General features: G+C 40.4%; 2 protein-coding genes across 17 annotated transcripts in view; both read right to left on the bottom strand.

The window, feature by feature from the left end:
• aurkaip1 (aurora kinase A interacting protein 1) overlaps positions 1–26831 on the bottom strand; it is a 62403-nt gene that overhangs the window by 31710 nt on the left and 3862 nt on the right. The window lies entirely within an intron of this gene.
• Positions 1–26831, bottom strand: part of rap1gapa (RAP1 GTPase activating protein a) — a 58563-nt gene that overhangs the window by 29415 nt on the left and 2317 nt on the right. For 6 of the 16 annotated variants that reach the window (XM_078796838.1, XM_078796844.1, XM_078796847.1 and 3 more), the window contains exons 1-2: positions 18640–18788; positions 9432–9467 (exon numbers count right to left, since the gene is read on the bottom strand). In XM_078796838.1, coding sequence (XP_078652964.1) covers positions 9432–9467; positions 18640–18683 — 80 coding nt within the window. In that variant the 5' untranslated portion in view covers positions 18684–18788. Of the gene's footprint in view, positions 1–9431; positions 9468–18639; positions 18792–26831 lie in introns of those variants that run through there. The other 10 variants (XM_078796840.1, XM_078796841.1, XM_078796846.1 and 7 more) reach the window with 4 other exon arrangements.

Raw genomic sequence — 26831 nt, 5'->3', positions numbered from 1 at the left:
GCGCCTATAATGCTCAGACTCGTACAATATGTTCAACATCAAACTCCCAAAGGCGCCACCCCCCCCCCATTCCTTAATGTTTTTAATGAGGAGTGGAAGGTAATGTGGAAGGTTTTTATTTCTCTAATGACTCTCATTCAATCTTTATAGTGAAAATATGCACCTTCTCCACTAAAACAGCAGTCCCCAGCACAGTAATGAGTCCAATTCTGCTAAATCCCACCATATCTTTCTTTCCAATGGCCAAATGTACCTGGACATATTTGCGTTGATGTGCTAAAAAAAAAAAAAAAAAAAGGGGGATTACAATCATAGCGTCCACCATTTAAAACCCCGTATCAGAAGCTCACAAAAAATAATCTGCTAACGCTTCCGAAGCTTAGCAGTAAACAGTATGAAAGTTCAAAAGCCACATTAGCTACAATCTGTTTTCTTGGATTAAGCGTTTCGTGGTTGTTTTGCAGAAGAACAACATGATGTTACCTGCACCGCTTAGAAAATTATCTCTCACCTGAAAACATATACTGTCCATCATCTGATGACAGCAACAAGAATTTGACCCTGCTTAAAATCAATGTTGCATCTATAAAATGAGACATGATGAACAATAGTAACCCCTTTAAATGTAATATAAACAGGGGTGGTGGATTTAAATGAATAGGATCATCCCTCTCCCCAGTAAATCCCCTCTAGCCAACCCTGATGCCGCAGATTCCACACCACATTAGCCTGCTTAAATTGGGCCGTGGTCACTCCCCTTGCCTGCCCGGCCATCCTTTATCCCCTTAGGATTGCTGCTGTCCTGCCCCTAACGTCCATCACTTTCTCTATATCGCCAGTTTGTCAAGCAAGTAAGAAGAATCCAAAATCAAAATCTTGTGCCTCAAAACAAGCAATATGATCTCAGGAGACCCCCACCCCCACCCCCAATAGGCAATCCAAGTCAAACAACCCCCATCAAGGTCACATTATACAACAGTAATATGTCAGAGGTCATCAGGCATCATGGCTACTGTGCTATATAAATATATAAATATATAAATATATAAATATACATGTCCATCCATTATGTGTTATTTAATTTGAATGAGCCACAGATGTGGGATTCTAACATGTTGAGTTTTAGCTTGGCATAGGTTGTGGCTGCAACAGTAGCCCGTGTTATTATTATGATTGTGTTATTATTATTATTGTGTGTGTTGTGAAATAGCACATGTATGTTCCACTGAATAAAAAAAAGTAACATTATTGACACTGAACAATCTAGAATGCGACACAACGGCACATAAAACGGCATTATCTTCCAATAGTGCCTTGATATCATCCTGTAGAACCTTGTTATCATTGCATAATTCTTCTTCCATTGGGTTTTAAACCTCGTTCAGAGCAGCGTGCAAGGCGGCATTGTCTTCCAATAGTGCATTGATATCATCCTGTAGAACCTTAATATCATTGCATAATGCTTCTTCCATTGGGTTTTAAACTTTGTTCAGAGCAGCGTGCAAGGCAGCATTATTTTCCAATTGTACATTGATATCATCCTGTAGAACCTTAATATCATTGCATAATTCTTCTTCCATTGGGTTTTAAACTTTGTTCAGAGCAGCGTGCAAGGCAGCATTATTTTCCAATAGTACATTGATATCATCCTGTAGAACCTTGATATCATTGCATAATTCTTCTTCCATTGGGTTTTAAACCTCATTCAAAGCAGCGTGCAAGGCGGCATTGTCTTCCAATAGTGCCTTGATATCATCCTGTAGAACCTTGGTATCATTACATAATTCTTCTTCCATTGGGTTTTAAACCTCGTTCAGAGCAGCGTGCAAGGCAGCATTATCTTCCAATAGTGCATTGATATCATCCTGTATAGCCTTGATATCTTTGCACAATTCTTCTTCCATTGGGTTTTCAACCTCGTTCAGAGCAGCGTGCAAGGCAGCATTATCTTCCAATAGTGCATTGATATCATCCTGTAGAACCTTGGTATCATTACATAATTCTTCTTCCATTGGGTTTTAAACCTCGTTCAGAGCAGCATGCAAGGCGGCATTGTCTTCCAATAGTGCATTGATATCATCCTGTAGAACCTTAATATCATTGCATAATTCTTCTTCCATTGGGTTTTAAACTTTGTTCAGAGCAGCGTGCAAGGCAGCATTATTTTCCAATAGTACATTGATATCATCCTGTAGAACCTTAATATCATTGCATAATTCTTCTTCCATTGGGTTTTAAACTTTGTTCAGAGCAGCGTGCAAGGCAGCATTATTTTCCAATAGTACATTGATATCATCCTAAAGAACCTTGATATCATTGCATAATTCTTCTTCCATTGGGTTTTAAACCTCATTCAAAGCAGCGTGCAAGGCGGCATTGTCTTCCAATAGTGCCTTGATATCACCCTGTAGAACCTTGGTATCATTACATAATTCTTCTTCCATTGGGTTTTAAACCTCGTTCAGAGCAGCGTGCAAGGCGGCATTGTCTTCCAATAGTGCATTGATATCATCCTGTAGAACCTTGGTATCATTGCATAATGCTTCTTCCATTGGGTTTTAAACTTTGTTCAGAGCAGCGTGCAAGGCAGCATTATTTTCCAATAGTACATTGATATCATCCTGTAGAACCTTGATATCATTGCATAATTCTTCTTCCATTGGGTTTTAAACCTCATTCAAAGCAGCGTGCAAGGCAGCATTGTCTTCCAATAGTGCCTTGATATCATCCTGTAGAACCTTGGTATCATTACATAATTCTTCTTCCATTGGGTTTTAAACCTCGTTCAGAGCAGCGTGCAAGGCGGCATTGTCTTCCAATAGTGCATTGATATCACCCTGTAGAACCTTGGTATCATTACATAATTCTTCTTCCATTGGGTTTTAAACCTCGTTCAGAGCAGCATGCAAGGCAGCATTATTTTCCAATAGTACATTGATATCATCCTGTAGAACTTTGATATCATTGCATAATGCTTCTTCCATTGGGTTTTAAACTTTGTTCAGTGCAGAGTGCAAGGCAGCATTATCTTCCAATAGTGCATTGATATCATCCTGTATAGCCTTGATATCATTGCATAATTCTTCTTCCATTGGGTTTTAAACCTCGTTCAGAGCAGCGTGCAAGGCAGCATTATCTTCCAATAGTGCATTGATATCATCCTGTAGAACCTTGGTATCATTACATAATTCTTCTTCCATTGGGTTTTAAACCTCGTTCAGAGCAGCGTGCAAGGCAGCATTATCTTCCAATTATTATTATTTTCCCAGCTTGAGATGATCTTCCATTTTCTTAAGTGAAATGTTTTTTCAAACAAAATAGCTCTGACAGCTTCAACAAGTTGATGACAGAGTTTTCTGTATGTTTGCATTTTTGGGTATCTGGAGCAGATTAATTTGATTAATCAGTAGGACAAATATCAATACAGTATCATACATTTCGATTTATATCAAACCTTTTGGAACTAATAACTAAAACTGATGTCCACGGTACCATTACAACACATCCATAATAATATAGAGTATTTCATTCTCAATCCATGTGATACTGTTTTTCTCTTGAAAAACTACAATACTATACACATCCTTTTAAGCGTCCTTTGAATGAATATGATTAAGTACTGTGGACTATAAGCAACATCAATATTTTTCGAGAAAAGATTGACTCACCCATGTAGCACATCCTGTTCTCTGTGTGTCAAGACATATTAGCAAAGATGACGGTGAAGAGCTGGGATCGTATGAGGCAGCCGTCCTATAGTACATTCTGTCATATGGAAGTCACGAGTCCTGCTGCCTTTACACACCACAGTGTTCTACAGATGTAATTAGCACATCGCCATCTTTTTCTTTTCCTCAGACCACCAAAAGTGCACATTTAGACTGACTCCAGGCACTCAAACTAAAGAGATGATGATTGCTTTTGCTGTGGGACATATTTATTATTCCGAATGGTTATCCGACTCAAACAATATCCATATTCCCCTCGGAAACAGGTCCCCCACCAAGTACATGCCCCTGAGGAAATCAGCAAAGCAGACGGGGGAAGATCACTGTGGATCATCTGACTGAATATGCTCTTTTGTGTTTTCTGAAAGCAAACTAAGAAGGTCCCACTGATGAATACATCCATAAACATAAAGTATAACTATGTTCTGTTATGCTATGCTTTCTAGGAGCAGAAATTGCATCACTTAACAGTTGACGAGAAACATCAGAAAAAGAAAATGTCTGATAAAAATAACATGGAAATGTCTCCTAGCTGTGTCATCCTTCCAAGCAGCAGCTGTGGTGAGGACTTCGGTAGAACCTTGATATCATTGCATAATGCTTCTTCCATTGGGTTTTAAACCTCGTTCAGAGCAGCGTGCAAGGCAGCATTATCTTCCAATAGTGCCTTGATATCATCCTGTAGAACCTTGATATCATTGCATAATGCTTCTTCCATTGGGTTTTAAACCTCGTTCAGAGCAGCGCGAAAGGCAGCATTATCTTCCAATAGTGCATTGATATCATCCTGTAGAGCCTTGATATCATTGCATAATGCTTCTTCCATTGGGTTTTAAACCTCAGTCAGAGCAGCGTGCAAGGCAGCATTATCTTCCAATAGTGCATTGATATCATCCTGTAGAGCCTTGATATCATTGCATAATGCTTCTTCCATTGGGTTTTAAACCTCAGTCAGAGCAGCGTGCAAGGCAGCATTATCTTCCAATAGTGCATTGATATCATCCTGTAGAACCTTGATATCATTGCATAATGCTTCTTCCATTGGGTTTTAAACCTCAGTCAGAGCAGCGTGCAAGGCAGCATTATCTTCCAATAGTGCATTGATATCATCCTGTAGAGCCTTGATATCATTGCATAATGCTTCTTCCATTGGGTTTTAAACCTCGTTCAGAGCAGCGTGCAAGGCAGCATTATCTTCCAATAGTGCATTGATATCATCCTGTAGAACCTTGATATCATTGCATAATGCTTCTTCCATTGGGTTTTAAACCTCGTTCAGAGCAGCGTGCAAGGCAGCATTATCTTCCAATAGTACATTGATATCATCCTGTAGAACCTTGACATCATTGCATAATGCTTCTTCCATTGGGTTTTAAACCTCAGTCAGAGCAGCGTGCAAGGCAGCATTATCTTCCAATAGTGCATTGATATCATCCTGTAGAGCCTTGATATAATTCCACAATATACTATTTTTTCTATAAGGTTTTCAACCTCCGTAACAGCAGCGTGCAAGGCAACATTCTCGTCTTGTAATAAATATATTCTTTTATCTTATCCACAAAGTAGGATTCCTTATGAAATCCTGTTAGCGACCTTCTAAATTTGAGTTTTAACATAATTATGTTGAGGACAGGAAGTGACATCAGAGGCTCAAAGTTGAGTTTTAGCTTGGCATAGGTTATGATTATGTTATTATTATTATTATTATTGTGTGTGTTGTGAAATAGCACATGTATGTTCCACTGAATAAAAAAGTAACATTATTGACACTGAACAATCTAGAATGCGACACAACGGCGCATAACACAGCATTATCTTCCAACAGTGCCTTGATATCATCCTGTAGCACTTAACAGTTGACGAGAAACATCAGAAAAAAAAATGTCTGATAAAAATAACATGGAAATGTCTCCTAGCTGTGTCATCCTTCCAAGCAGCAGCTGTGGTGAGGACTTTATGATTGTTTAAGACACCCCGTGCTCATGCTGGAAAGCAGGTGGATTTAAATTACAGCCTATGGCGGAATTGGGGGGCATGGTCGTCACTTGGGTTCTATATTTGGTCAGTCAGCATGAGACGGTCTCTGCTCTGACCGGCCTTGACTTTGCTCTGCCACTTGACACACTGATGAGCAAACACGCGGGCGACCCGACACCTGAGGTTTTGCACCGCATGGACACTAGGTGCTTAGCGCATGTGCAGGCATGTGTGTGCACAAACTGACATGAGGAGAAGATGATGAGTGTCATCTCATGGGAGTTAAGACAGCAAAGACGGGGGGGGGGGGCTGCAGAAATACAACAAAATCAGATCTCACTTTTTTTGGAATAACAGAAGCATGCGACTGCAGCGACGCAGCAGACGTGGATAAACCTGCTTTTCATTCAGCTTTTCAGTTAGTAATGTGAGAAGACTAGACATGAATGCATTGTGGAATAGAAAAGGTTGAGTTGTGGATACCAGCATTTTGTTCATGTTCCGGTAAAACCAGCAAATTGGCTTTGTTTGGGGGTTATGGACCCCCTAATATAGCCAGTAGTACATTTAAACATTTAAACATTTACACTGAATGTATGCCATTGGGGCGGCACGGCAGTCGAGTGATTAGCGTGCAGACCTCACAGCTTGGAGACCAGGGTTCAATTCCACCCTCGGCCATCTCTGTGTGGAGTTTGCATGTTCTCCCCATGTGCATGTTCTGTCCACATAGAAAGGTTTTCAGGTCAAAACCGCATTTTATCGTTGCAGGCTTATCATTTTTGTATAGAACCACTGTTTGTTTTTTTCAGAAATGATGTCGCCTGAGACCCGAGTTCGATTCCACTGTCTGTGCTACCTCTTTGTAGAGTTTGCATGTTCTCCCCGTGCATGCGTGGGTTTTCTCCGGGTACTCCGGTTTCCTCCCACATTCCAAAAACATGCTAGGTTAAATGGCGACTCCAAATTGTCCATAGGTATGAATGTGAGTGTGAATGGTTGTTTGTCTATATGTGCCCTGTGATTGCCCCCCACACCCGCGACCTTCGTGAGGAAAAGTGGTAGAAAATGAATGAATGAATGTATGCCATCGGTATTGGTATCAGATAATTTCACTCATGGATTAGCATCATCGGTATCGGCAGCATAAAATCCTGATCGAAACATACTTAGTCAAAACAAAAATGGGTGCTGTAATTGTTTGCAAATTCCCAGTCTTGGAATGTTGCCGGGGCCCCTTAAGTAAAGACTTTGTCTAGTCAAAACAATATGCGTTCAAAAGAGTAATACTATATTAGCATCACAAAAATACCTCCTCTCCGTTTGTATCAAGTGGCGCTATTGGCCTGCCCATTGTTGTGTTCACTCTTCTGTGCATTGAGAGAAATCCCAACAAACGTCAAGAAAGCCTCTGCATTGAATTGATTCTTTCTAGCATAACAATCCCCCATGGATTTGCATGCCTATCCGACGTGAAGGTCAGTCCTGGATGGCGCAGCGGGACAGGAGGCCATCTTGTTTTAAAGAACGAGCAGGGAGTTACACAACGGACAGCCGGGCCACAATAATCCATCATGCTCAAGGGACGGTGAGGCGGAGTGCCCCCCTCTATCTGGTCATCTGTACGTGTGTGTGGGACAGAAAACGAGAATGCGGCAGAGGCGCTTTACAAAACCTCTCATCCTCACAAACCCTCTTCAATGATTTCTTTCCATCAGGGGAGCCCAGCTACCAGGATTACAACCAATTAGGCGCCTTCCACGGAGAGCTGAGGATCATTTGTTGATCCACAATGACCATTTAACATTTAATCAAGTACACAAGTTGAAAGCCGAACAGTTCTTGACATTAAATACAGATTAGGTTAGATTAGAGGCACGGAGGCTCATAAAGACCTATTAGTGTGATGGATTAGGGAAAACCGGAAGCCAATATACACACAGTGGCCATAAGATTAGGTACAGTACCTACACTCTCTAGGAGCTAGAGCAGGGGTGGGCAAACTACGGCCCGGGGGCCACATCCGGCCCGCCAAGTGCTTGAATACGGCCCGCCCAATCTTTCCAAAGTATTTCATTTAAACTCAACATACAACCTGGCATCATGGCCTGAGCCAACCTTTTGATGGTTTTATCAATTTCGTTTTTTGACATGGTCTGTTGTTTACAAAGTGCTCCTGAAAAAGGGACACAAGCACATAATAATAATAATTATTATTATTATTATTATTAGATTATTATTAGATTATTAGATTATTAGATTATTAGATTATTATAATTATTATTAGAACTATTGTGATTATTATAATTATTATATTAATGCTAATTATTATATTAATTATACATAATATTATTGTTATATTTGCATATTTTACATAATAATAATTTAATTTTATTGTAATTATTATAATATTTTATTATTTTTAAAATATTTAAATATAAATATAAAATAATAAATAATAATAGCAGATTGCATGACAATTTTACAGATACAATAATACCAGGTGGACTGTTACATGTAAAATATATAGTCTGCCCCCCCCCCCGTAAATTTTGTCATATCAATGCGGCCCGCGAGTCAAAAAGTTTGCCCACCCCTGAGCTAGAGAGTATCGTAAGTATCGTCCACCCCAAGAGTAAACTTTCATATAATAATAGCTATAATATAATATATATTATATACATGATATATACATAATAATATATATTATATACATGATATATACATAATATATATTATATATACATGTTATATACATAACATATAATAATAGTTTTATTATTATACCCTTACATGTCATTGTTGTGGCCGGCACGGCGGTTTAGTGGCTAGCGCGCAGACCTCACAGCTAGGAGACCAGGGTTCAATTCCACCCTCGGGCATCTATGTGTGGAGTTTTCATGTTCTCCCCGTGCATGCGTGGGTTTTCTCCGGGTACTCCGGTTTCCTCACCAAATTCCAAAAACATGCTAGGTTAATTGGCCAATGGATGTGATGCTCTGATGTGATTGGCTGGCGACCAATCCAGGGTGTACAACCGCCTCTCGCCCAAAGACAGCTGGGATAGGCTCCAGCACCCCCCGCGACCCTCGTGAGGATAAGCGGTAGAAAATGAATGAATGAATGTCATTGTTGTAACATTGTTTTGTAACATTGTCTTATTATTGTATGAGTACAATGTCTCATTCATGAGATTTCCTTGGGGTGTAGTAGTTGACTAAAGAGATGGCTTGATATCATTTTTGATATCATTTTGTTTTCCTTTCTAGATCCTCATACTGTATGTCCTTTTGTAACTAAACAGTTACTATAAAACAAAAAAATCAATATTCCAAAGAGAGAGGCTGATGTCATTGCAGCAAAATCTCCAGCATACCCCCTCGACCCTTGGCGCCGCCTTGGCACCAGTAATCCTTCCAGAGCGATAGTGCATATCTATGCTCCATGCCCCCCCCCTCCCCCTCCTCCCGCTCGCCGCCACATGCCACACTCAAGCAGCGCATCAACCTTGCAAGACAGCACCATGCCAGCACCCACAGAGATGGCTGCAAACACACCCAGACTGCTGCCCATCTGCTCCTCCTCGGCTTCATTCATCTTCCTTACACACACAGCTCGGTTGGCAAGTCGACACGTTCGGCACGCCATAGCCTGCGTCAGCCATCTTCACGGATTGCAGACTATAGCTGACTAATGTAAGTAGAACATTGGAAGAAACCAACTCACCATTTACTCCTTGCCTTGGAGAAAGTCTTGTCCACCCTGGAAACAGACACAGAAAGTAAACAGCTATTAATAACAAATGATCTCACACCTCATTAAGGATGCATGAGTCAAATACAAGTCTACTTAGTGAGGTATAATTAGTATACATGAACACGCTACAGGGGTTACATTATTTGACTTAATTGTAACAAATCACTGCTCATTTCCTGCAATTACCTGTCTGATCAAAGCGTGGAATAAATTGCGGTGGGCCGAGCTGTCCTTTTTTTTGCACATGTATCAGCGCACTGACCTGTTGGAGTGTGGCTGTGGGCATTGTGCACGCAGCGGGCCGGGTTACCCTGAAATATCTCCAGCCATCTGTGGAAGCAGCGTTCCCATAAGTATGGCAGGAATACTGCTTCCTGTGGCTGCTTTTAATCCATATGTTGATGCATACATTTCATGGCTCACTGCTAGACTGCTATGTGTCCTTAAATCAGTCTACATGACCCGAAAGTGAGAAAGAAAAGTGGAATTATTTTTTAAATGGCATGAGAAAGTTCTTTTAGCCAGTAGAGGGCACTGTGTACGCAGACGAAAAACAGCAGCCTCTCAGAGAGGAAGCTGCAGATAAACAAGATGTATTAATATGTGTACAGTATATGCATAATGCACGGTAGTTTACGGTAGTGATGTCATCATCCAGCGCCGCCTGTCTACGAAGGTTAAAAACACATATGTATATGTATGCAGTATTCTTGCTAGTTGCTATATAATATCCATCATCATTACATTATAATGAGAGAAAAGAAGTTATTATGAGCTAGCTAACAATACACGTAATTGGGACCCACATATTTCAAGTTTTTGGAATGTGGGAGGAAACCGGAGTACCCGGAGAAAACCCACGCATGCACGGGGAGAACATGCAAACTCCACACAGAGATGGCCGAGGGTGGAATTGAACACTCACACTCACATTCATACCTATGGACAATTTGGAGTCGCTAATTAACCTAGCATGTTTTTGGAATGTGGGAGGAAACCGGAGTACCCGGAGAAAACCCACGGGTTCCATGTGGAATTGAACCCTGGTCTCCTAACTGTGAGGTCTGCGCACTAACCACTCGTCCGCCGTGCAGCCCGCATTTCAGTATGTGGAATCAAATTATGGAACGGATTGAGTAAGGAACTTAAACAATGCACAAGGATGAGGGAATTCAAGAAACAATACAAACTATTACAGGAAGTGAAACAGAAGGGGGGGGTCATTTAATAAGCTTTGCTTCTTACTACTCCTTTTGAACATGTGGAACTGTGAATTAAATTATGTTATGTAGTCCTTTATAACTTGATGTATGTTCAAGTTAGCATTACCATATTGTGTATTATTGTATGCATCTTATTTGATGGATGTCTCTCAATGCTAAGTAGCTTTAGCATTTTAGTGTTTTCTACATTTTCTACAACATCGGCAACGTGTAATGTGGTCGTTACACATTGACCCATTGATTGTGGTGGGAAACGGATATCAGCAACCACGCTCCTTGTATGCACACTCTATACTGCTACACAGACAAGCGCTATTGTGACATGAAATACACAAAATAAACAGTTAGGACACTGATACATTTTTCCTTACTATTTTTTGACACGACCAAGTAATGTTGGAAAGGCGCCGGGCTTCAGTAAAAGTTTGTCGGCTAGTCCAGCTCCATACTGGCCCATGTTCACAAAACAGTCCAGTCTTTTGGTGATAGGGAATCAGGAATTCCAACCACTTGTGCCTGGCGTTTGCATCGTTAGGAATTGTAAACTAATGTAGGTTTCCCTTACACCCGAAGGAACAGTTCTGGATGCCTCCTGGACGCCTCCCTGGGCATGTCCAACCAGTAGGATGCCTCAGGGAAGACCCAGGAGACTACCGTATGTCTCTGAACTGAGCAGGAAACACCTCGCAGTTGGACGAGGTAGCTGGGAAGAGGGAAGTCTTAGGCTGCTGCCCCTGCAAGCCATACTTAGATTAGCGGAAGAAGATTTTTAGATGGCAAAGTTTCATTAAACATTGTTGTTGTTTGTTTTGCTTCTGACTACTGTAATGCACGTGTGCAGTAGAAGCACCAGAGTTCAAACCCAGTTCTTCAGATAGGATAATGGCACGACTAGAAGGAGTGAAAATAAAGCCTAAACAAGGCAAGTAGCTTCAGTAAGAAATTTCCAAATGCGTAAGGCAAAGTATTCCACTTCTTCTTTTGTTGGAACTGAAAACTTAAAAGACAAATGAAAACCTAAAACTTCCTCCTTCTGGGAAAACTGCATCATTGCGATTGAAAAAAAAACATCATGCCCGGGGGTTTATCACTGACTCTCAAAAAGTACATGTTGTGTTTTATGTAGCTTGCGACCTAATTGGTGTTAATGCAGCGGATCACATATTCAATGCCAACCGTCTGTGTGACATGTGGATGTTGTGTAACGCTCCACCTTGAATGCACCAGATTAACTCCCACAAACACGTGCACATAACTTCACGTTGGCTTCATCGCCAAGGTGCTCCCGGCATGACGAGGGTGTCACTAAGTTCTGAATCACTAAGAATAACATTTTCTAAATCTTATTATGCTGCTTGAGTTTCTTGGGATGTTTCTATTAAATCAGACAGGGTGTGAGCAGATTACCTAATGGGACAAATACCAAAATCTATTTTGTGGTCAACTTGGTTCTTTTTGGGGTAATCACAAAGTTGAAGATGTTAAAATGGTGCTGTGTGCTAAAAAGATGCTATGAGAACCAGGCAGCAGATCCAGATTTTCTACTGTTTTTTTCCTCACGAGGGTCGCGGGGGTGCTGGAGCCTATCCCAGCTGTCTTTGGGCGAGACAGCCTGGACTGGTCGCCAGCCAATCACAGGGCACATATAGACAAACAACCATTCACACTCACATTCATACCTATGGACAATTTGGAGTCACCGATTAACCTAGCATGTTTTTGGAATGTGGGAAATCGGAAAACCGGAGTCCCTGGAGAAAGCCCACGCATGCACGGGAAGAACATGCAAACTCCACACAGAGATGGCCGAGGGTGGAATCGAGCCCTGGTCCTCCTAGCTGTGAGGTCCGCCGTGCCGCCTGCTGTAGCATAATGAATCATTAATACTTAAAGTACCCAGTAACAATATGCAAAGTAAGGACGTTTTGTACACCTCTTAACGGTAGTTTACGGTAGTGATGTCATCATCCAGCGCCGCCTGTCTACGAAGGTTAAAAACACATATGTATATGTATGCAGTATTCTTGCTAGTTGCTATATAATATCCATCATCATTACATTATAATGAGAGAAAAGAAGTTATTATGAGCTAGCTAACAATACACATAATTGGGACCCACATATTTCAAGTTTTTGGAATGTGGGAGGAAACCGGAGTACCCGAAGAAAACCCACGCATGCACAGGGAGAACATGCAAACTCCACACAGAGTTGGCCGAGGGTGGAATTGAACCCTGGTCCACCTAGCTGGAGAGTGCTTTTTCCACTTTTCTGACCTATAAATGTAGTCAGAATGTTGTATTTTCATGTTAAACGATGCCAAACTTTGGCGCTCTCTAGGCAGCTGGACAACTTACTGCATATGAAACTGCAAATATACATAAAAATAATAAGTCCAAATGTTGTACAATGCAAAAAAAAAAACCATGAGCCTATTTGGAGAAACAGAGACAATGTCCTGATGTGATGTTGGACAAAAGTAGGCAATGTGAAGTATGTCAGTGCTGATGCATTTGTGGCTCATGACTCATATTTGCACATTGAAAAGTGACGAGTCAAAACGGTGTGTGTTGCCTGCTTTTAGCGTGCAAACGTACACAAACTTGTTGAACCTGTTTGTTTGTGGCATAGGTCAGAGCCGCCATGTGAGAGGAAACATTGTTTTTTTATTCCATATTTGTTATCTAATTATCAAACATGGAAGCAGACACCAGTAAGTAACTAAAAGGGCCACGAGACACTTTGAGACAATTTTAAATTATCAACCCAGAACAACTCTGAATCACCTTTTTGTTCAACTTTCGAAAAATTTCCTTTACGTCAGAAATTTGACATTGTGGCCGTTTTATCAGCAACATGACTTCTTGCAAGTAGGTCACAAGGCAAAGCGCCCGCGGAGTAAATCCAGCTTAAAGCAAACAAGTTTGTTGTTCAGCTTGCAATCAACTTCACTGACATTAGTAAAGCAGGAAGATTATACTATATGTGAAATTTAAGTACTCCAAATGTAATCCGACCAACATGTCTTTTTTTTAAAAAAGGCTCGAGGCCTTGCTGACTTTGGCAGGCAACTCGCTAAAGTTTCATATTTCTTGGTAGTCAAGACAAAAAACCAGGATGTTGATTGGATGTTATCATCACAGCAGATACTGTAAATGATGTCAATCCAATTAATCCGATCCAGATACCCCAAAATATTAACAAAAATATTTTTTTATAAAAATTATTTATTCATGACGAATGTACAAAATGTATTGCTTCCCATACATCCTGCTAAAATCCCATTCAATAGTGTTTCTTATTTTCCTAAAAAAAACAGCAACTTTCTTTGGCCCCATGGCTGGTTATTTCACAGTCATACTCAATTTTTAAAAATGCATGGATGAGGAGTCAACAAAATAGAGGCTGCTTTGTTTGCTGTTTTACAGGGCAAACCGATTACTTTGTTACATGCGATATTGTACAAAAGATGGGACAGTGTACAAAAACTGGGGCATACTAAAACCAAGGTTTGACTGTATTGTCAAATAAAGATGATATTGCTGAGAACAGAAAGACCAATTTTTTGCAACCTAATTTTAGCACTCCAATTTTGGCACTGGGTTATTATCAAGAAAACCAGAAAAATGGTTAAAAATACGTTCTAAAATTACACTCCTACAAGATATTTTTGTTGTCATTATTATATTTGTAATAACAAATGTATGTTTAGTTGTACCAAGCATTAAAATAAACAAATAAACCAAAGAAACAAGGCTGGTCCAATGCTTTCTATGACTGTTTTTATAGACATTAAATCATCCATCCATTTTCTATGGGTCTTAGTATCTTCACGAGGGTCGCGGGTAATTCGGGCGGGAGTTTGGGTACACCCTGGACTGGTCGCCAGCCAATCATAGCGCATAATATAGACAAAATCATTAATGCATTTTTTGGGGGATTGTGGGAGGAAACCGGAGTACCCGGAGAAAACCCACGCATGCACAGAGAGAACGTGCAAACAAAAAAGATGCCTAAGGGCATCGTAGTAACCGGATTATCATAATAACCGGGTATCGTACTAACGGAACTAATTATATCATAAAAAACTAGAAATTTGCCGGGAAATGAAAATAGTATCGTAATAAGCAGTAATTCGTTATAACCGATATCGATATAACGAGACTTTACAGTATGTCAAAACAACAACATTGCAGTGCATTCTGGGACTTTTGGTATTCAGATTAAAAAAACTTAAATTATTCTGATATACTACACAAAGTGAAATGAAAAACAGAGAAAATATGATGCCATGCGTTGTGACCGAAAGTGCATGAGAAAGGACACCAGATACTGTCAACAAACCTGAACTGAAAGACTGTCTCAGCCCTGAGAAGCCTGAATGAGCCTTTTGACAAAGACGTGGGTGTAAAATAGCTGAATGTTCCCATTTGGCTCCACTACAACTTCTAGTACAGTAGTGAACTCGCTCTAACGCACACACAAAAACATCAGCACATCCGACACAATAGACCGATAACATCATCCTCATTATGCGGCCATTCATGTAGCAGATGTCAAACGGGATTGGCCGGGACGTGGACAATGTATTGCACTAAACTAACATGTCACTCCATATGAAGTCTTTAAATAATATTTCATTGCCAGATTGTTGCCACTTTGCAATTCCCTGCCTGTTCCTGGAGTTATTTCTCCAACTTTAAATGTGTCAGATGATCATTGGTCTCATTATGTTTGCATTGTACACAATGAGAGGAGAAATATGATCTCAAATTTGAAACACTTCTATGCTAGGACTACGTTAAAAAGCCATAGCATTTCAGTATGTGGAATCAAACTATGGAATGGATTGAGTAAGACCCTTAAACAATGCACAACGATGAACCAATTCAAGTTGATGTTTGCTAAATACAAGGATGAAGAGTCTTGAACCAGTCATGATGTGCTATATATATCACTATATTGACACTTACTATGGTACCCATTATGGCATTGGATGCTCATATCACCTCGTACTTCAGTACGGCGGAAAAAAAAAAAATAATGTATTATGGAAAGCAGGAAGTGAACAAATGTAACATTTACTGATTGTAAAAGTACCAGATGGAGGGGTAGGATTTAATAAGCTTTGCTTCTTCCTACTCCTTTTGAACATGTGGAACTGTGAACTGATTATGGTAATGGTAATGGTAATGGTAATGGTTTTATTTCATTTGAACATGCATCAGATTACAATTGAATGCATCACATAATCAGTTCCCAGTTCCACATGTCCAAAAGGAAGTAGGAAGAAGCAAAGCTTATTAAATCCTACCCCTCCATCTGGTACTTTTACAATCAGTAACTGTTACATTTGTTCACTTCCTGCTTTCCATAATACAGTTTAAGTTTTTTTTGTTTTGTTTTGGGGTTTTTTTGTTTTTTTAATAATGCATGACCATCCAATGACATAATGGCTACCATATTATGTGATGCACTCAATTGTAATCTGATGCATGTTCAAATGAAATAAAACCATTACCAAAATAAAAGACTATTGTACGATTGAATGTATCTTAATTAAGCAGCATGAATAAGAAAAGTGGACAAAATCTTGCCCGGCGTCTCTGCATAGGCAAATGGCTTGTCATTCAGACAAAGCAAACATGCACGATGGACCGCCTGAGTAGGCAATGAAGAGCCATCTCGTCGCTGTGCATCTCCTGTTTGTTTTGCCTCCACGCTTGGAAATGCTCTTGAATGGCCTCCTGTTCTCAAGTAGCCCTGCCTTGCGGTCTAATCATCTTTTGTCATGCAAACGTTTGCTTTTGTCAAACAAAAAAAAAATGGCCCTCTCTGTGTTGTTCCCCAAACTCAGGCTGGGTTCCATTTTCAGTACAATAAGCGTCAGGCATGAGAGCATCACACTGCGTTTGCTTTCAAAAGGGAGATACAAAGATTGTGCTGTTTGCATGTAAAGCAAGGTTTGGTTTACATTGTCTAATAGTGTCATCTTGTCCATCAAAGAAAGGAGAAATCAGGGATTTCCGTAATCATCCATTGATTGTACGACAGAATGACTGTCTCAACACCATGCGTCACGTTTGTGTCGCCTGATGGTGTCCCCCCCCCCCCAGGAGCTCATTCAAGACGGCGCTCGTCGACCTATTTATTTCACCGTGAAGAGTTCATGAGAGGACTGCAAACAGAGAATACACTGTACACTCATTTGGTTTAGCTCACGTGACACACAAGCATATGACCAGACTGGCGGCGGCCATTCATTTGCGTTCAAATTCCAACAAAACATTGTAGTCAACATCTCAGAGTGGTGATGTAAGTGATTGCAGTTGCTTAGCAAGAGTATCGGTCGGTATGTAAACATCCAACTACTGGATGTTACTGGGTGCTGGAGCCTATCCCAGCTGACTTCAGGCGAGAGGCGGGGTACACCCTGGACAGGTGGCCAGCCAATCACAGGGCACATATAGACAAACAACCATTCACACTCACATTCATACCTATGGACAATTTGGAGTCGCTAATTAACCTAGCATGTTTTTGGAATGTGGGAGGAAACCGGAGTACCCGGAGAAAATCCACACATGCACAGGGAGAACATGCAAACTCCACATAGAGATGGCCGAGGGTGGAATTGAACCCTGGTCTATCATAATTATCATTATATTATTAATTAGCTTATTATTATTACTATCACCATTCTTCTTCTTCTGATTATTACTACTAGTACTACTAGTAGTAGTAGTAGGCTAATATTAGCCTGCTTATTCCCTTGCTTATTAGCCTGCTTTTGCCCTATTATATGAAATAAAAAAGATTAAAAAATAATAATAAATTAAAAAATCTATAAAAAAAATATAAAATTATTTAGGCCTATAATAACAATTATTATTATTATTATGATAGGCCTAAATAATTTGATATTTTTACAGGTTTTTAAAATAATAATAATAATAATTATTATTATTATTATTATAATAATAATAATAATTATTATTATTATTATTATTATTATTATTACTATCATCATTCTTCTTCTTCTGATTATTACTACTAGTACTACTAGTAGTAGTAGTAGGCTAGTATTAGCCTGCTTATTCGCTTGCTTATTAGCCTGCTTTTGCCCTATTATATGAAATAAAAATGGTAAAAAATAATAATAATAAATTAAAAAATCTATAAAAAATATCAAATTATTTAGGCCTATAATAACAATTATTAGGCCTAAATAATTTGATATTTTTATAGGTTTTTAAAATAATAATAATAATTATTAATATTATTATTGTTGTTGTTATTATGAATAATAATAATTATTATTATTATTGTGAGTATTATTGTCATTATTATTATTATTGTTATTATTATTATAACGCCACTGGCCATCACTATTAAAAGCAAGCTCCCAATCTGTTATGGACAAATTTGTGGGCGGCATCATTAAAAATGTAAATATATCCATATTCATGCAAATGCATTGGTGCACCCGTTTACTTTAAGAGCATTGGACTAAAATCGGGCCCCTTAAGTGAAAACATGAGTGCCCGGTGGCAGCGATGGGTGTGCAGTTCTTGACTAGAGCTACTGTCACCGTATGTTTAGTTTAGCATTACAAGCAGATCCAAAGTAAAAATATCATGAACTGAACTAATACCAAACTTTTCCAAAAACCCATAGAATCCATGCCTCTATAGTACATGATGCCCTTACTGGGCACAATGCAGCCTTTAGTTCAGCACAAGCATTTTTAAGCACTTACTTCATTGGACACAGCCATCATTGAGACAAAGAATACAAGAATACACACGATGGCACGCTTGTGCACAAATGCACACAAACATACGAGAGAATGTGCAAAGTCATCAAACAGGGGAGACAGAGCGAGATACACAAACACGCTTTGTCACACATATTATAAAGATTCTGTGATTTGATTATTAATATGATACTCTTACCCTCCGTAGGCTCCAAAAGTAAAACTCCTCTTTCTCTGCGGCATACCTGCTGACACACAACAGTGACCGAGTCCACTCAGAGCTCAATGGAGCCAGCACTTGTGTCACATACGCTGACTGAGCATGTGTATGTGTGTGTGTCCACTAATATGCCCCGCCCCCTTCCTTGCTTACACGCCTTCTCTGCAAACAGGCAGCGGCAAAGAGGATGAGGGTGATGTAGGGGTGATGGTGGTGGGTGCTGACCATGCCGGAAGCAAGACACCTCCTCTTTTTCTCACAGTTCAATCCCCAATCTTTAATATACGTCTCTGGGCCAAAGACAATGGTGTCAGACTTGTTGGGCCACTTGTTGCAGCTCACAAAAAGATGGCTGACCGGCGATTAATCACTCTAAGTAAACAATCACAGAGCTCTGGTCGGGTCGGGTTGTGCATGCGTGGGTTTTCTTCGTGTACTCCGGTTTCCTCCCACATTCCAAAAACATGCTAGGTTAATTTGCCACTCCAAATTGTCCATAGGTATGAATGTGAGTGTGAATGGTTGTTTGTCTATATGTGCCCCGTGATTGGCTGGCGACCAGTCCAGGGTGTTCCCCGCCTCTCACCCGAAGACGGCTGGGATAGGCTCCAGCACGCCTGCGACCCTCGTGAGGAAAAAGCGGTAGAAAATGAATGAATGAATGAATATATTTTAATGTCTTATTTCCACTGATGAGCAGTCCGGTGGGCCCTGCGCATTTACACGCAATGAAAGGCGATTTGATTATCGCTACTTTGTTATATCATTTGTCAGTACGAGTTTTATAAGGTTTAACATATAGTAAACTACACTGTAAGTGTTCACCATTTTGTGATGTTTTGTTTATACTTATTCCGCCAACCAAACGCGCTGTGTTCGTTCCAATGTCGAACCAACAAACAGCCTGAGATAAATAGAAACAAGGATAACAAACACGCATGCACGCCTTATCAAGTCAATTAATCGACTTCATTTTTCTTTATCATTCAAATAAAGTTGTCCATTATCTTGACAGGTTTATTCATCACACTGCAACTTAACACTCAAAATGTAGCTCAGAAATATACAATACAAGTACCAATACAATTTTAAAATTAATAATAATAATAATAATAATAAAAACTGAATGCTATTTTAAATTTCTTCCGATAATGCATTTTGTCCCAGCCAATCAGAACATTTCAAAGCTGATTCATCCAGCTGTCCACCAGAGGGAGCCAGAGGTGCTGGAGGCTGGTGGATCCCTCTGGTGGACAGAGGCAGTTGAATATTCAATTCCATTCACTCATTCAGCGACGCATAAAAATATGTCGCATTTGACTTGGACACTGGATTTTCCTCTCTATGAAAGGACGGCAGTGACTAGCACCTTCCGGCTCTGACACGCCTCCTCCACTTCATGATGAAGCGAGTACACTTACATTAAAGACCTATACAAGTTGTAGAAAGTCATTGTGTATAATAAATGTTATCATTAAATTGGATTATGTACAATAAAAACAATAAAGTAATGACTATCAACTGTATGGTAAAGATGAATAACACATTATAGTAACTCTCATATCTCATGACCGTCCTCACTAATTGCTGTACTCAATCGTGGATTTACTTCATTTTAATGTCGCAAAGTTGACATTTTTGAAGTGCTAAGATTCTGTTCTGGTGATGTTCAACTTTTAAATATGCAAAATAGTCACAGAAATGAAAGCCACAGTAGTCTGCATAGATAATAAAAGCCGAGTGAGGCACGATGCTCTCAGTGAAAGGTGGACCACGGACCTTCAACAGACAGACCATTCATCCTCACAGTCATTGAGTGGAAGCAAACCACACGCAACTTGCATAAATATCACCAGAGCGAACCACTACACTATCAGTGACGGTATCCACATTCTTTTCAGCTAGTTATTTTCTGACTTTTTTTCATGTAAAATGAAATAAAATATGATAAATAACATTTCCACATTCCATTTAGTAAAAACTTCTTATTCTTGCCAATGTCCACGAACCAGGAAGTGAACTTTTAAAAGGCTCTAGCAGTGAAACGCATGCCAACAACCTCTTAAGGAAGGAGCTCATTCTCTCTCAATATTTATACTGCATGGCAGTGAACACACCGCCTATTGCCGCTGTATACTGTCTAAATATTTTCCAGATACTTGACTGAACAAGGATTGCACATAGACGGGGATATTTGGAGTGTTTGCAGAGGAAGGGATGCCGTCCAAATCCAAAAGGGTGAGAGTACTCGAAGAGCAATCGTGCCGTGAAGTAAGTGAAAAGAAATGACGCCTTATTTCATATTTTCTTCCAGTGGCAACTGAAGCCATGCACTATATCATTATTTCAACTTATGCCTCGTTCGCTAAATGTGGCTCTTTTCATGACTTCAGGATGGCCAAAACTTGTGTTGAACCACCCGATTGTCCACCAGATTGTGGCGGGAAATGACTATTAGCAACCCCAGACTCGGTGAGCTTGTCATTTTGAACCCCGCTCCCTGTATGCACACTCTATAATGCTACAAAGACAACCGCTTTTGTTCCATGACGTACACAAAATAAATACTTAGGACACTGATAAATTGTTTTTTCATCACAAGGGTCGCAGGGGGTGCTGGAGCCTATCCCAGCTGTCTTTGGGCGAGAGGCGGGGTACACCCTGGACTGGTCGCCAGCCAATCACAGGGCACATATAGACAAACAACCATTCACACTCATGAACAATTTGGAGTTGCCAATTAACCTAGCATGTTTTTTTGGAATGTGGGAGGAAACCGGAGTACCCGGAGAAAACCCACGCATGCACGGGGAGAACATGCAAACTCCACACAGAGATGGCAGAGGGTGGAATTGAACCCTGGTCTCCTAGCTGTGAGGTCTGCGCGCTAACCATTTGATCACTGTGCCGCCCTGAAATAGTAATATCAAAATGAATATTTTTCCTTTGTGATGTCACAAATGGGCGGACTTCCTTACATGGTTCATAGTTAGGAAGCACTTTGGGCGGAGTGGGCATGCCCAGAGGCAAAACGTGGGTGGACTAAATTAAAACAGACCATTTTGCCAGGAAGCACAAATACAGCTGGATAGGTGCAGATTCTGGAAGATCTAAAAATGTTTTCTATGCGGGTTATTGTGTGTAGCTGCTCTATGGGAGACCACAACTCAATCCAAGGGGTCCCCTTTAAGTCAGTGTATGCTTTTTTTAGAGTATGCTAATACACTCAGAGGATGTTTGAAGTGACTTGAAGGGACATCGAATGACTGCAAGGCAACTTCAGGGTTACTTCCTGTAGAAACGACCCCTCACTTTGACATCCTCCGCTAGAGGACTCAGTATTTAGACTCCTCTGGTGCAGTTCTGAAAATAACACAGTTGAAGAGAGGGTTTGTTGACTGATTGGGAGGAGTGGGGCGAGCCCGCTGAACCGTCCCAATGAGGTCACGCGGCCCTCAGGCCCCCCCCCCCCCTGGAGCCGCACACAAACACACTGCCGCGGACACTATCGCCTTTCACAGCTCTCTCATTAGAGAGTTGCGATATGACGGCCGGCACACCAAAACAGACGAATGAAACACACCCACTGCATGTTCTCGATACTGTCACAGTAAGTGGTTTCGACACACGGAAACGTGTTTGAGTGTGACTGCTTCCACATGCAATCAAAGTCGCACATTTGCAAATGGAAGGTAATTCATTATTTACGGTACTCAGATGCAGTCTGCGGTATGAGCGTAGCAGCACATATGTACTGCAAAGAAAGATCTTTTTCAGTAATAATGGATCATCAGGGTCACATGATCTCTCCCCGATGCCCTCAGCACCCCCCATTATAGATGATTCTCTACAAGCAAGCCGGACTTTGTCTTCATTCCAGGCGATCGATAGATAACAAATACATATTTGATGCACAATAAGATTGACTTTTGATGGGGAGAGGAGTATCACTGATATTTGCTGAGCTAAAATGAGATTCTCATATCATATCAGAGGGTTGGATTCCAGCAATATATTTCATATTTTTCAACATGGTAATAATCCAATCAATGAGCTTCATTCATATTAACTTAATATGTTTATGATCCTATTGTTTGTCGAATTGCACTGAGCTGTGTAATATAATATAATATAATATAATATAATATAATATAATATAATATAATATAATATAATATAATATAATATAATATAATATAACCCCGCCTTTCGCCCGAAGACAGCTGGGATAGGCTCCAGCACCCCCCGCGACCCTCGTGAGGAAAAAGCGGTAGAAAATGAATGAATAATATAATATAATATAATATAATATAATATAATATAATATAATATAATATAATATAATATAATATAATATAATATAATATAATATAATATAATATAATATAATATAATATAATATAATAATATTTAGGCTACCTAATTAAGTTACATAAGAGGCAAAATTTAAAGCAAATATTACACTAATATTGTCCACAGTATTATTAGTATACTAGGAAATAGCGCCCTCCTGTGGATACTTTATGCTGTAGTTTATTATTAAGCTGCAGCTAACTATTCATTCATTCATTCATTTTCTACCGCTTCCCCTCACAAGGGTCACAGGGGGTGCTGGAGCCTATCCCAGCTGTCTTCGGGCAAGACTGGTTGCCAGCCAATCACAGGGCACATATAGACAAACAACCATTCACACTCACATTCATACCTATGGACAATTTGGAGTCACCAATTAACCTAGCATGTTTTTGGAATGTGGGAGGAAACCGGAGTACCCGGAGAAAACCCACACATGCACGGGGAGAACATGCAAACTCCACACAGAGATGGCCGAGGGTGGAATTGAACCCTGGTCTCCTAGCTGCGAGGTCTGCACGCTAACCACTTGACCGCCATGCACTGCATCCTATTCCTTCTAAAATTACTCCTGTGTGTTTTTTTAATATATTTGAAAACATCTGGGGCGGCACGGCGGTCAAGTGGTTAGCATGCAGAAAGTACGCCCAAAAGACCCCCTTGTCCGTTCGGTCACAGGTATGTCCTCCTTGAAACATCCAAAATACTCCGCCTTGGTGGAGGTCTGCACTACACTAAGTGACATTGCAGTTCTATTCAGTTCTATGCTTTCCGCCATTCCACTTCCAGTTTTACTGCCGCACGCCTAATGTAACCTTTACCCTGCAAAGCCTTTATGTAAGCGATCGTTACATCCACATGATTGATCACTGTACATCCAATTCATTGTTCTTATATAAGGTTTGCAGTGTTGGAGCCAGAAGCCCGGTGATGAGACATGAACCTGATATGATAATAAGTGTGACATCAAAGAGTGCGTATGCGGGCCGTAACAGCCTGGTCGGCAAAAGAAAATACGGAATGAATGACGGTACAAAAGGCACAACATGAGAAAGAAAAAGATGGAATTAATATAGAAGGCGCAAAGATAAGACGACAGGGATGAGGGTGACTCATTCCAAAAGCATCAAAGAGGAGCTACACTGTGCCTCTGATAATCTGTTCGCAGCAGTGCGCTGAAGTACTCCTCCCAGGAGAAGTAGAATGCGCAATAATTGAAGGCGGGGGGGGGGGGGGGGGGGGTTGAATACCACCACGAGGTCTTATCTGTATATCTATTTTTAATATCTTCTAGAAATGACTCTAAACCAGGGGTCTCAAACATGCGGCCCGCGGGCCAAATGTGGCCCGCAGGACACTAGTTCGAGTCTAATGTTAGTGCGGCCCGCGCAAGTTTGATATGGATGCTGTATGGTATCATGTACCCAGAAAAAATTATTACGTTTGATTAATGTTCATGTTAAAGGTTAAATAACTGGTAATAGTTATCCTCCCTATCCGTGTGGAAGTGGTAAGTTTTTTGCTATTTAAGTTTAAAGGAAATAACTTGAAGGCTACTGGTTAGGTCGCTAGCGCTCTAGTTTGCGAGTTAGCATGTGTCTCAAGACCCTGCAGTTGCGCAATAAGTTGTAAATAAAAAGAGTATAAATGCATACATAGTTTGGTAAGCTCATTGACCCTTGACCTACATACACAAGTGAAGCCAATCATGAGAAAAGGTACTTAAGGTGGCCAATTCTCTGAAGAGTAGCACCATGACAGCGCCAAACAACTGTCAAATGACCCGAATACAAAAATTGTTCGACATCATGGTCTAGGGGAAGGATACAAAAAAGGTAGCTCAGAGATTTCAGCTGTCAGGTTCTACTCTGAGGAACATAGCCAGGAAATGGAAGACCACAGGTACAGTTCTAGTTAAGGCCCGGGAGTGGCACTCCATGAAAATCTCACATAAGCAAAGGCAAAGTTTATTCATTTATTATCAACTCGCGGCGGTGCTGGAGCCTATCCCAGCTGTCTTCGGGCGAGAGGCGGGGTACACCCTGGACTGGTGGCCAGTCAATCACAGGGCACATATAGACAAACAACCATTCACACTCACATTCATACCTATGGACAATCTGGAGTCGCCAATTAACCTAGCATGTTTTTGGAATTAACCTAGCATGTTTTTGGAATGTCGGAGGAAACTGGAGTACCCCGGAGAAAACCCACACATGCACGCGGAGAACATGCAAACTCCAAACAGAGATGGTCGAGGGTGGAATTGAACCCTAGTCTCCTAGCTGTGAGGCTAACCACTCGACCACCGTGCCGCCATTATCAACTCTTATATGGCCAAAATTAGAAAGAAACTTTTGACTGTAGTCCGGAAGTCATCAGTCAACAGACCGTTTTGGAAATCCGAGGAAATATAGCTGGAATAGGTGCAGATTCTGGAAGATCTACATTGTATGTAGCTGCTCTATAGGAGTCCACAAGTCAATACAAAGGGCTAAAAAATGAGCATAATAGCTCCCCTTTAAGGAAATTTGTTAGTAGATAAACAATAAATGAATCAGTTTTGCGTGGTATAAACTTAGCTATGTAACAAATTTCAAAAACAGGAAAAAAAAGTTAACTTAATAGAGGGTTAGCGAGGACGAGAGTGCTCTATGCGCACAACATCATCGTGCATGTTTGGCAATGAACGAGCGCAGTGCCTCTGTAGAAGCCCACTGGCCTCACATAAACCAGCCTATAAATAATCCATGGGAAATCTGACATTGCGTGTGTGCATAAAGGTTTGGTGATGATCTCAGGATCACCATGCTTTCTTTACCATATATATGACATAGCCTAATTGGTAATAAAAACCGCCGAACACAGTGATTGACTAATGAGAAATGTGAGAATAGATTATTCGTGTACAGTATGTGAATCGCTAACGCTAAAAAAGCTAGCGTGGGATGTGATCCTCGGACAAGGTCATATATATATATATATATATATATATATGGACAAATCTCAACAAACCAATGCACTTCAGGCACTATCCGATTTAGAATCACACAATCAACGACCCTGATCTTAGTCTTAAAGGATAGACTTTCAATTCAATTAATGAAAAAGGTTAAATAAGTTCTTGAAGAAAGGCAGTCTTAAGGTTATTTCCATCAATAAAGCCTTCAGTGCTCTTTTTTACCAAACCATGTTGTCTATAGTTCTGATAAAACTGCTTTTTACTGGTCTTATTGTCGGGTTATTTAAAGCGGATTTGCGAGATGACGTACTCTCATCAAGGTGAGTGTGGCCCAAACTAATTTAGATGCATGTTCACACAAAAGGTAATGAAGACATTATTTAATGCATCCCCAGAGACTAAATTACTATTGTGTAATTTGTGGATAGGGAGATTCGTATCCCTAATTATACTGCAGTTGTCATCATCTGACATCTGATTAATAATTGCACAACATTGGTTACAAAGCGTCATGCCCCAGGACGCTGGCAAGGCCAATTAGTTGCTGACTGGAGGCCTCTCACCATGATGCTCATCTTCCCCAAGTTGCCAATCAGACCAAGCCTGACATGAGTTGCATTGCTTGCAAGCCTGATGCACTTTTAACAAAGATTTTTTTTAGTACTTTAATACTGCAACTAAACACCAATGTCAATGTTTTTTTTTTTTTTGCAGTGCAAATCATCTTGCTGCCCCAGAAATATTCCATCCTCCATGACTGGGCTGTAAAAGTACCGGTCCTATTACATTTAATAATAGAAGAGGCTGCTTTGAGTAGGGACGGGATGCTAAAGCACACAGGCCTCCCACTAGCAAC

This window comes from Doryrhamphus excisus, linkage group LG15 (assembly GCF_037039965.1).
Source record: "Doryrhamphus excisus strain RoL-2023G ecotype Guam linkage group LG15, RoL_Dexc_Guam_v1.1, whole genome shotgun sequence".
In the NCBI taxonomy this organism is placed as follows: domain Eukaryota; kingdom Metazoa; phylum Chordata; class Actinopteri; order Syngnathiformes; family Syngnathidae; genus Doryrhamphus; species Doryrhamphus excisus.
This window is presented reverse-complemented; position numbering and strand designations above follow the sequence as displayed.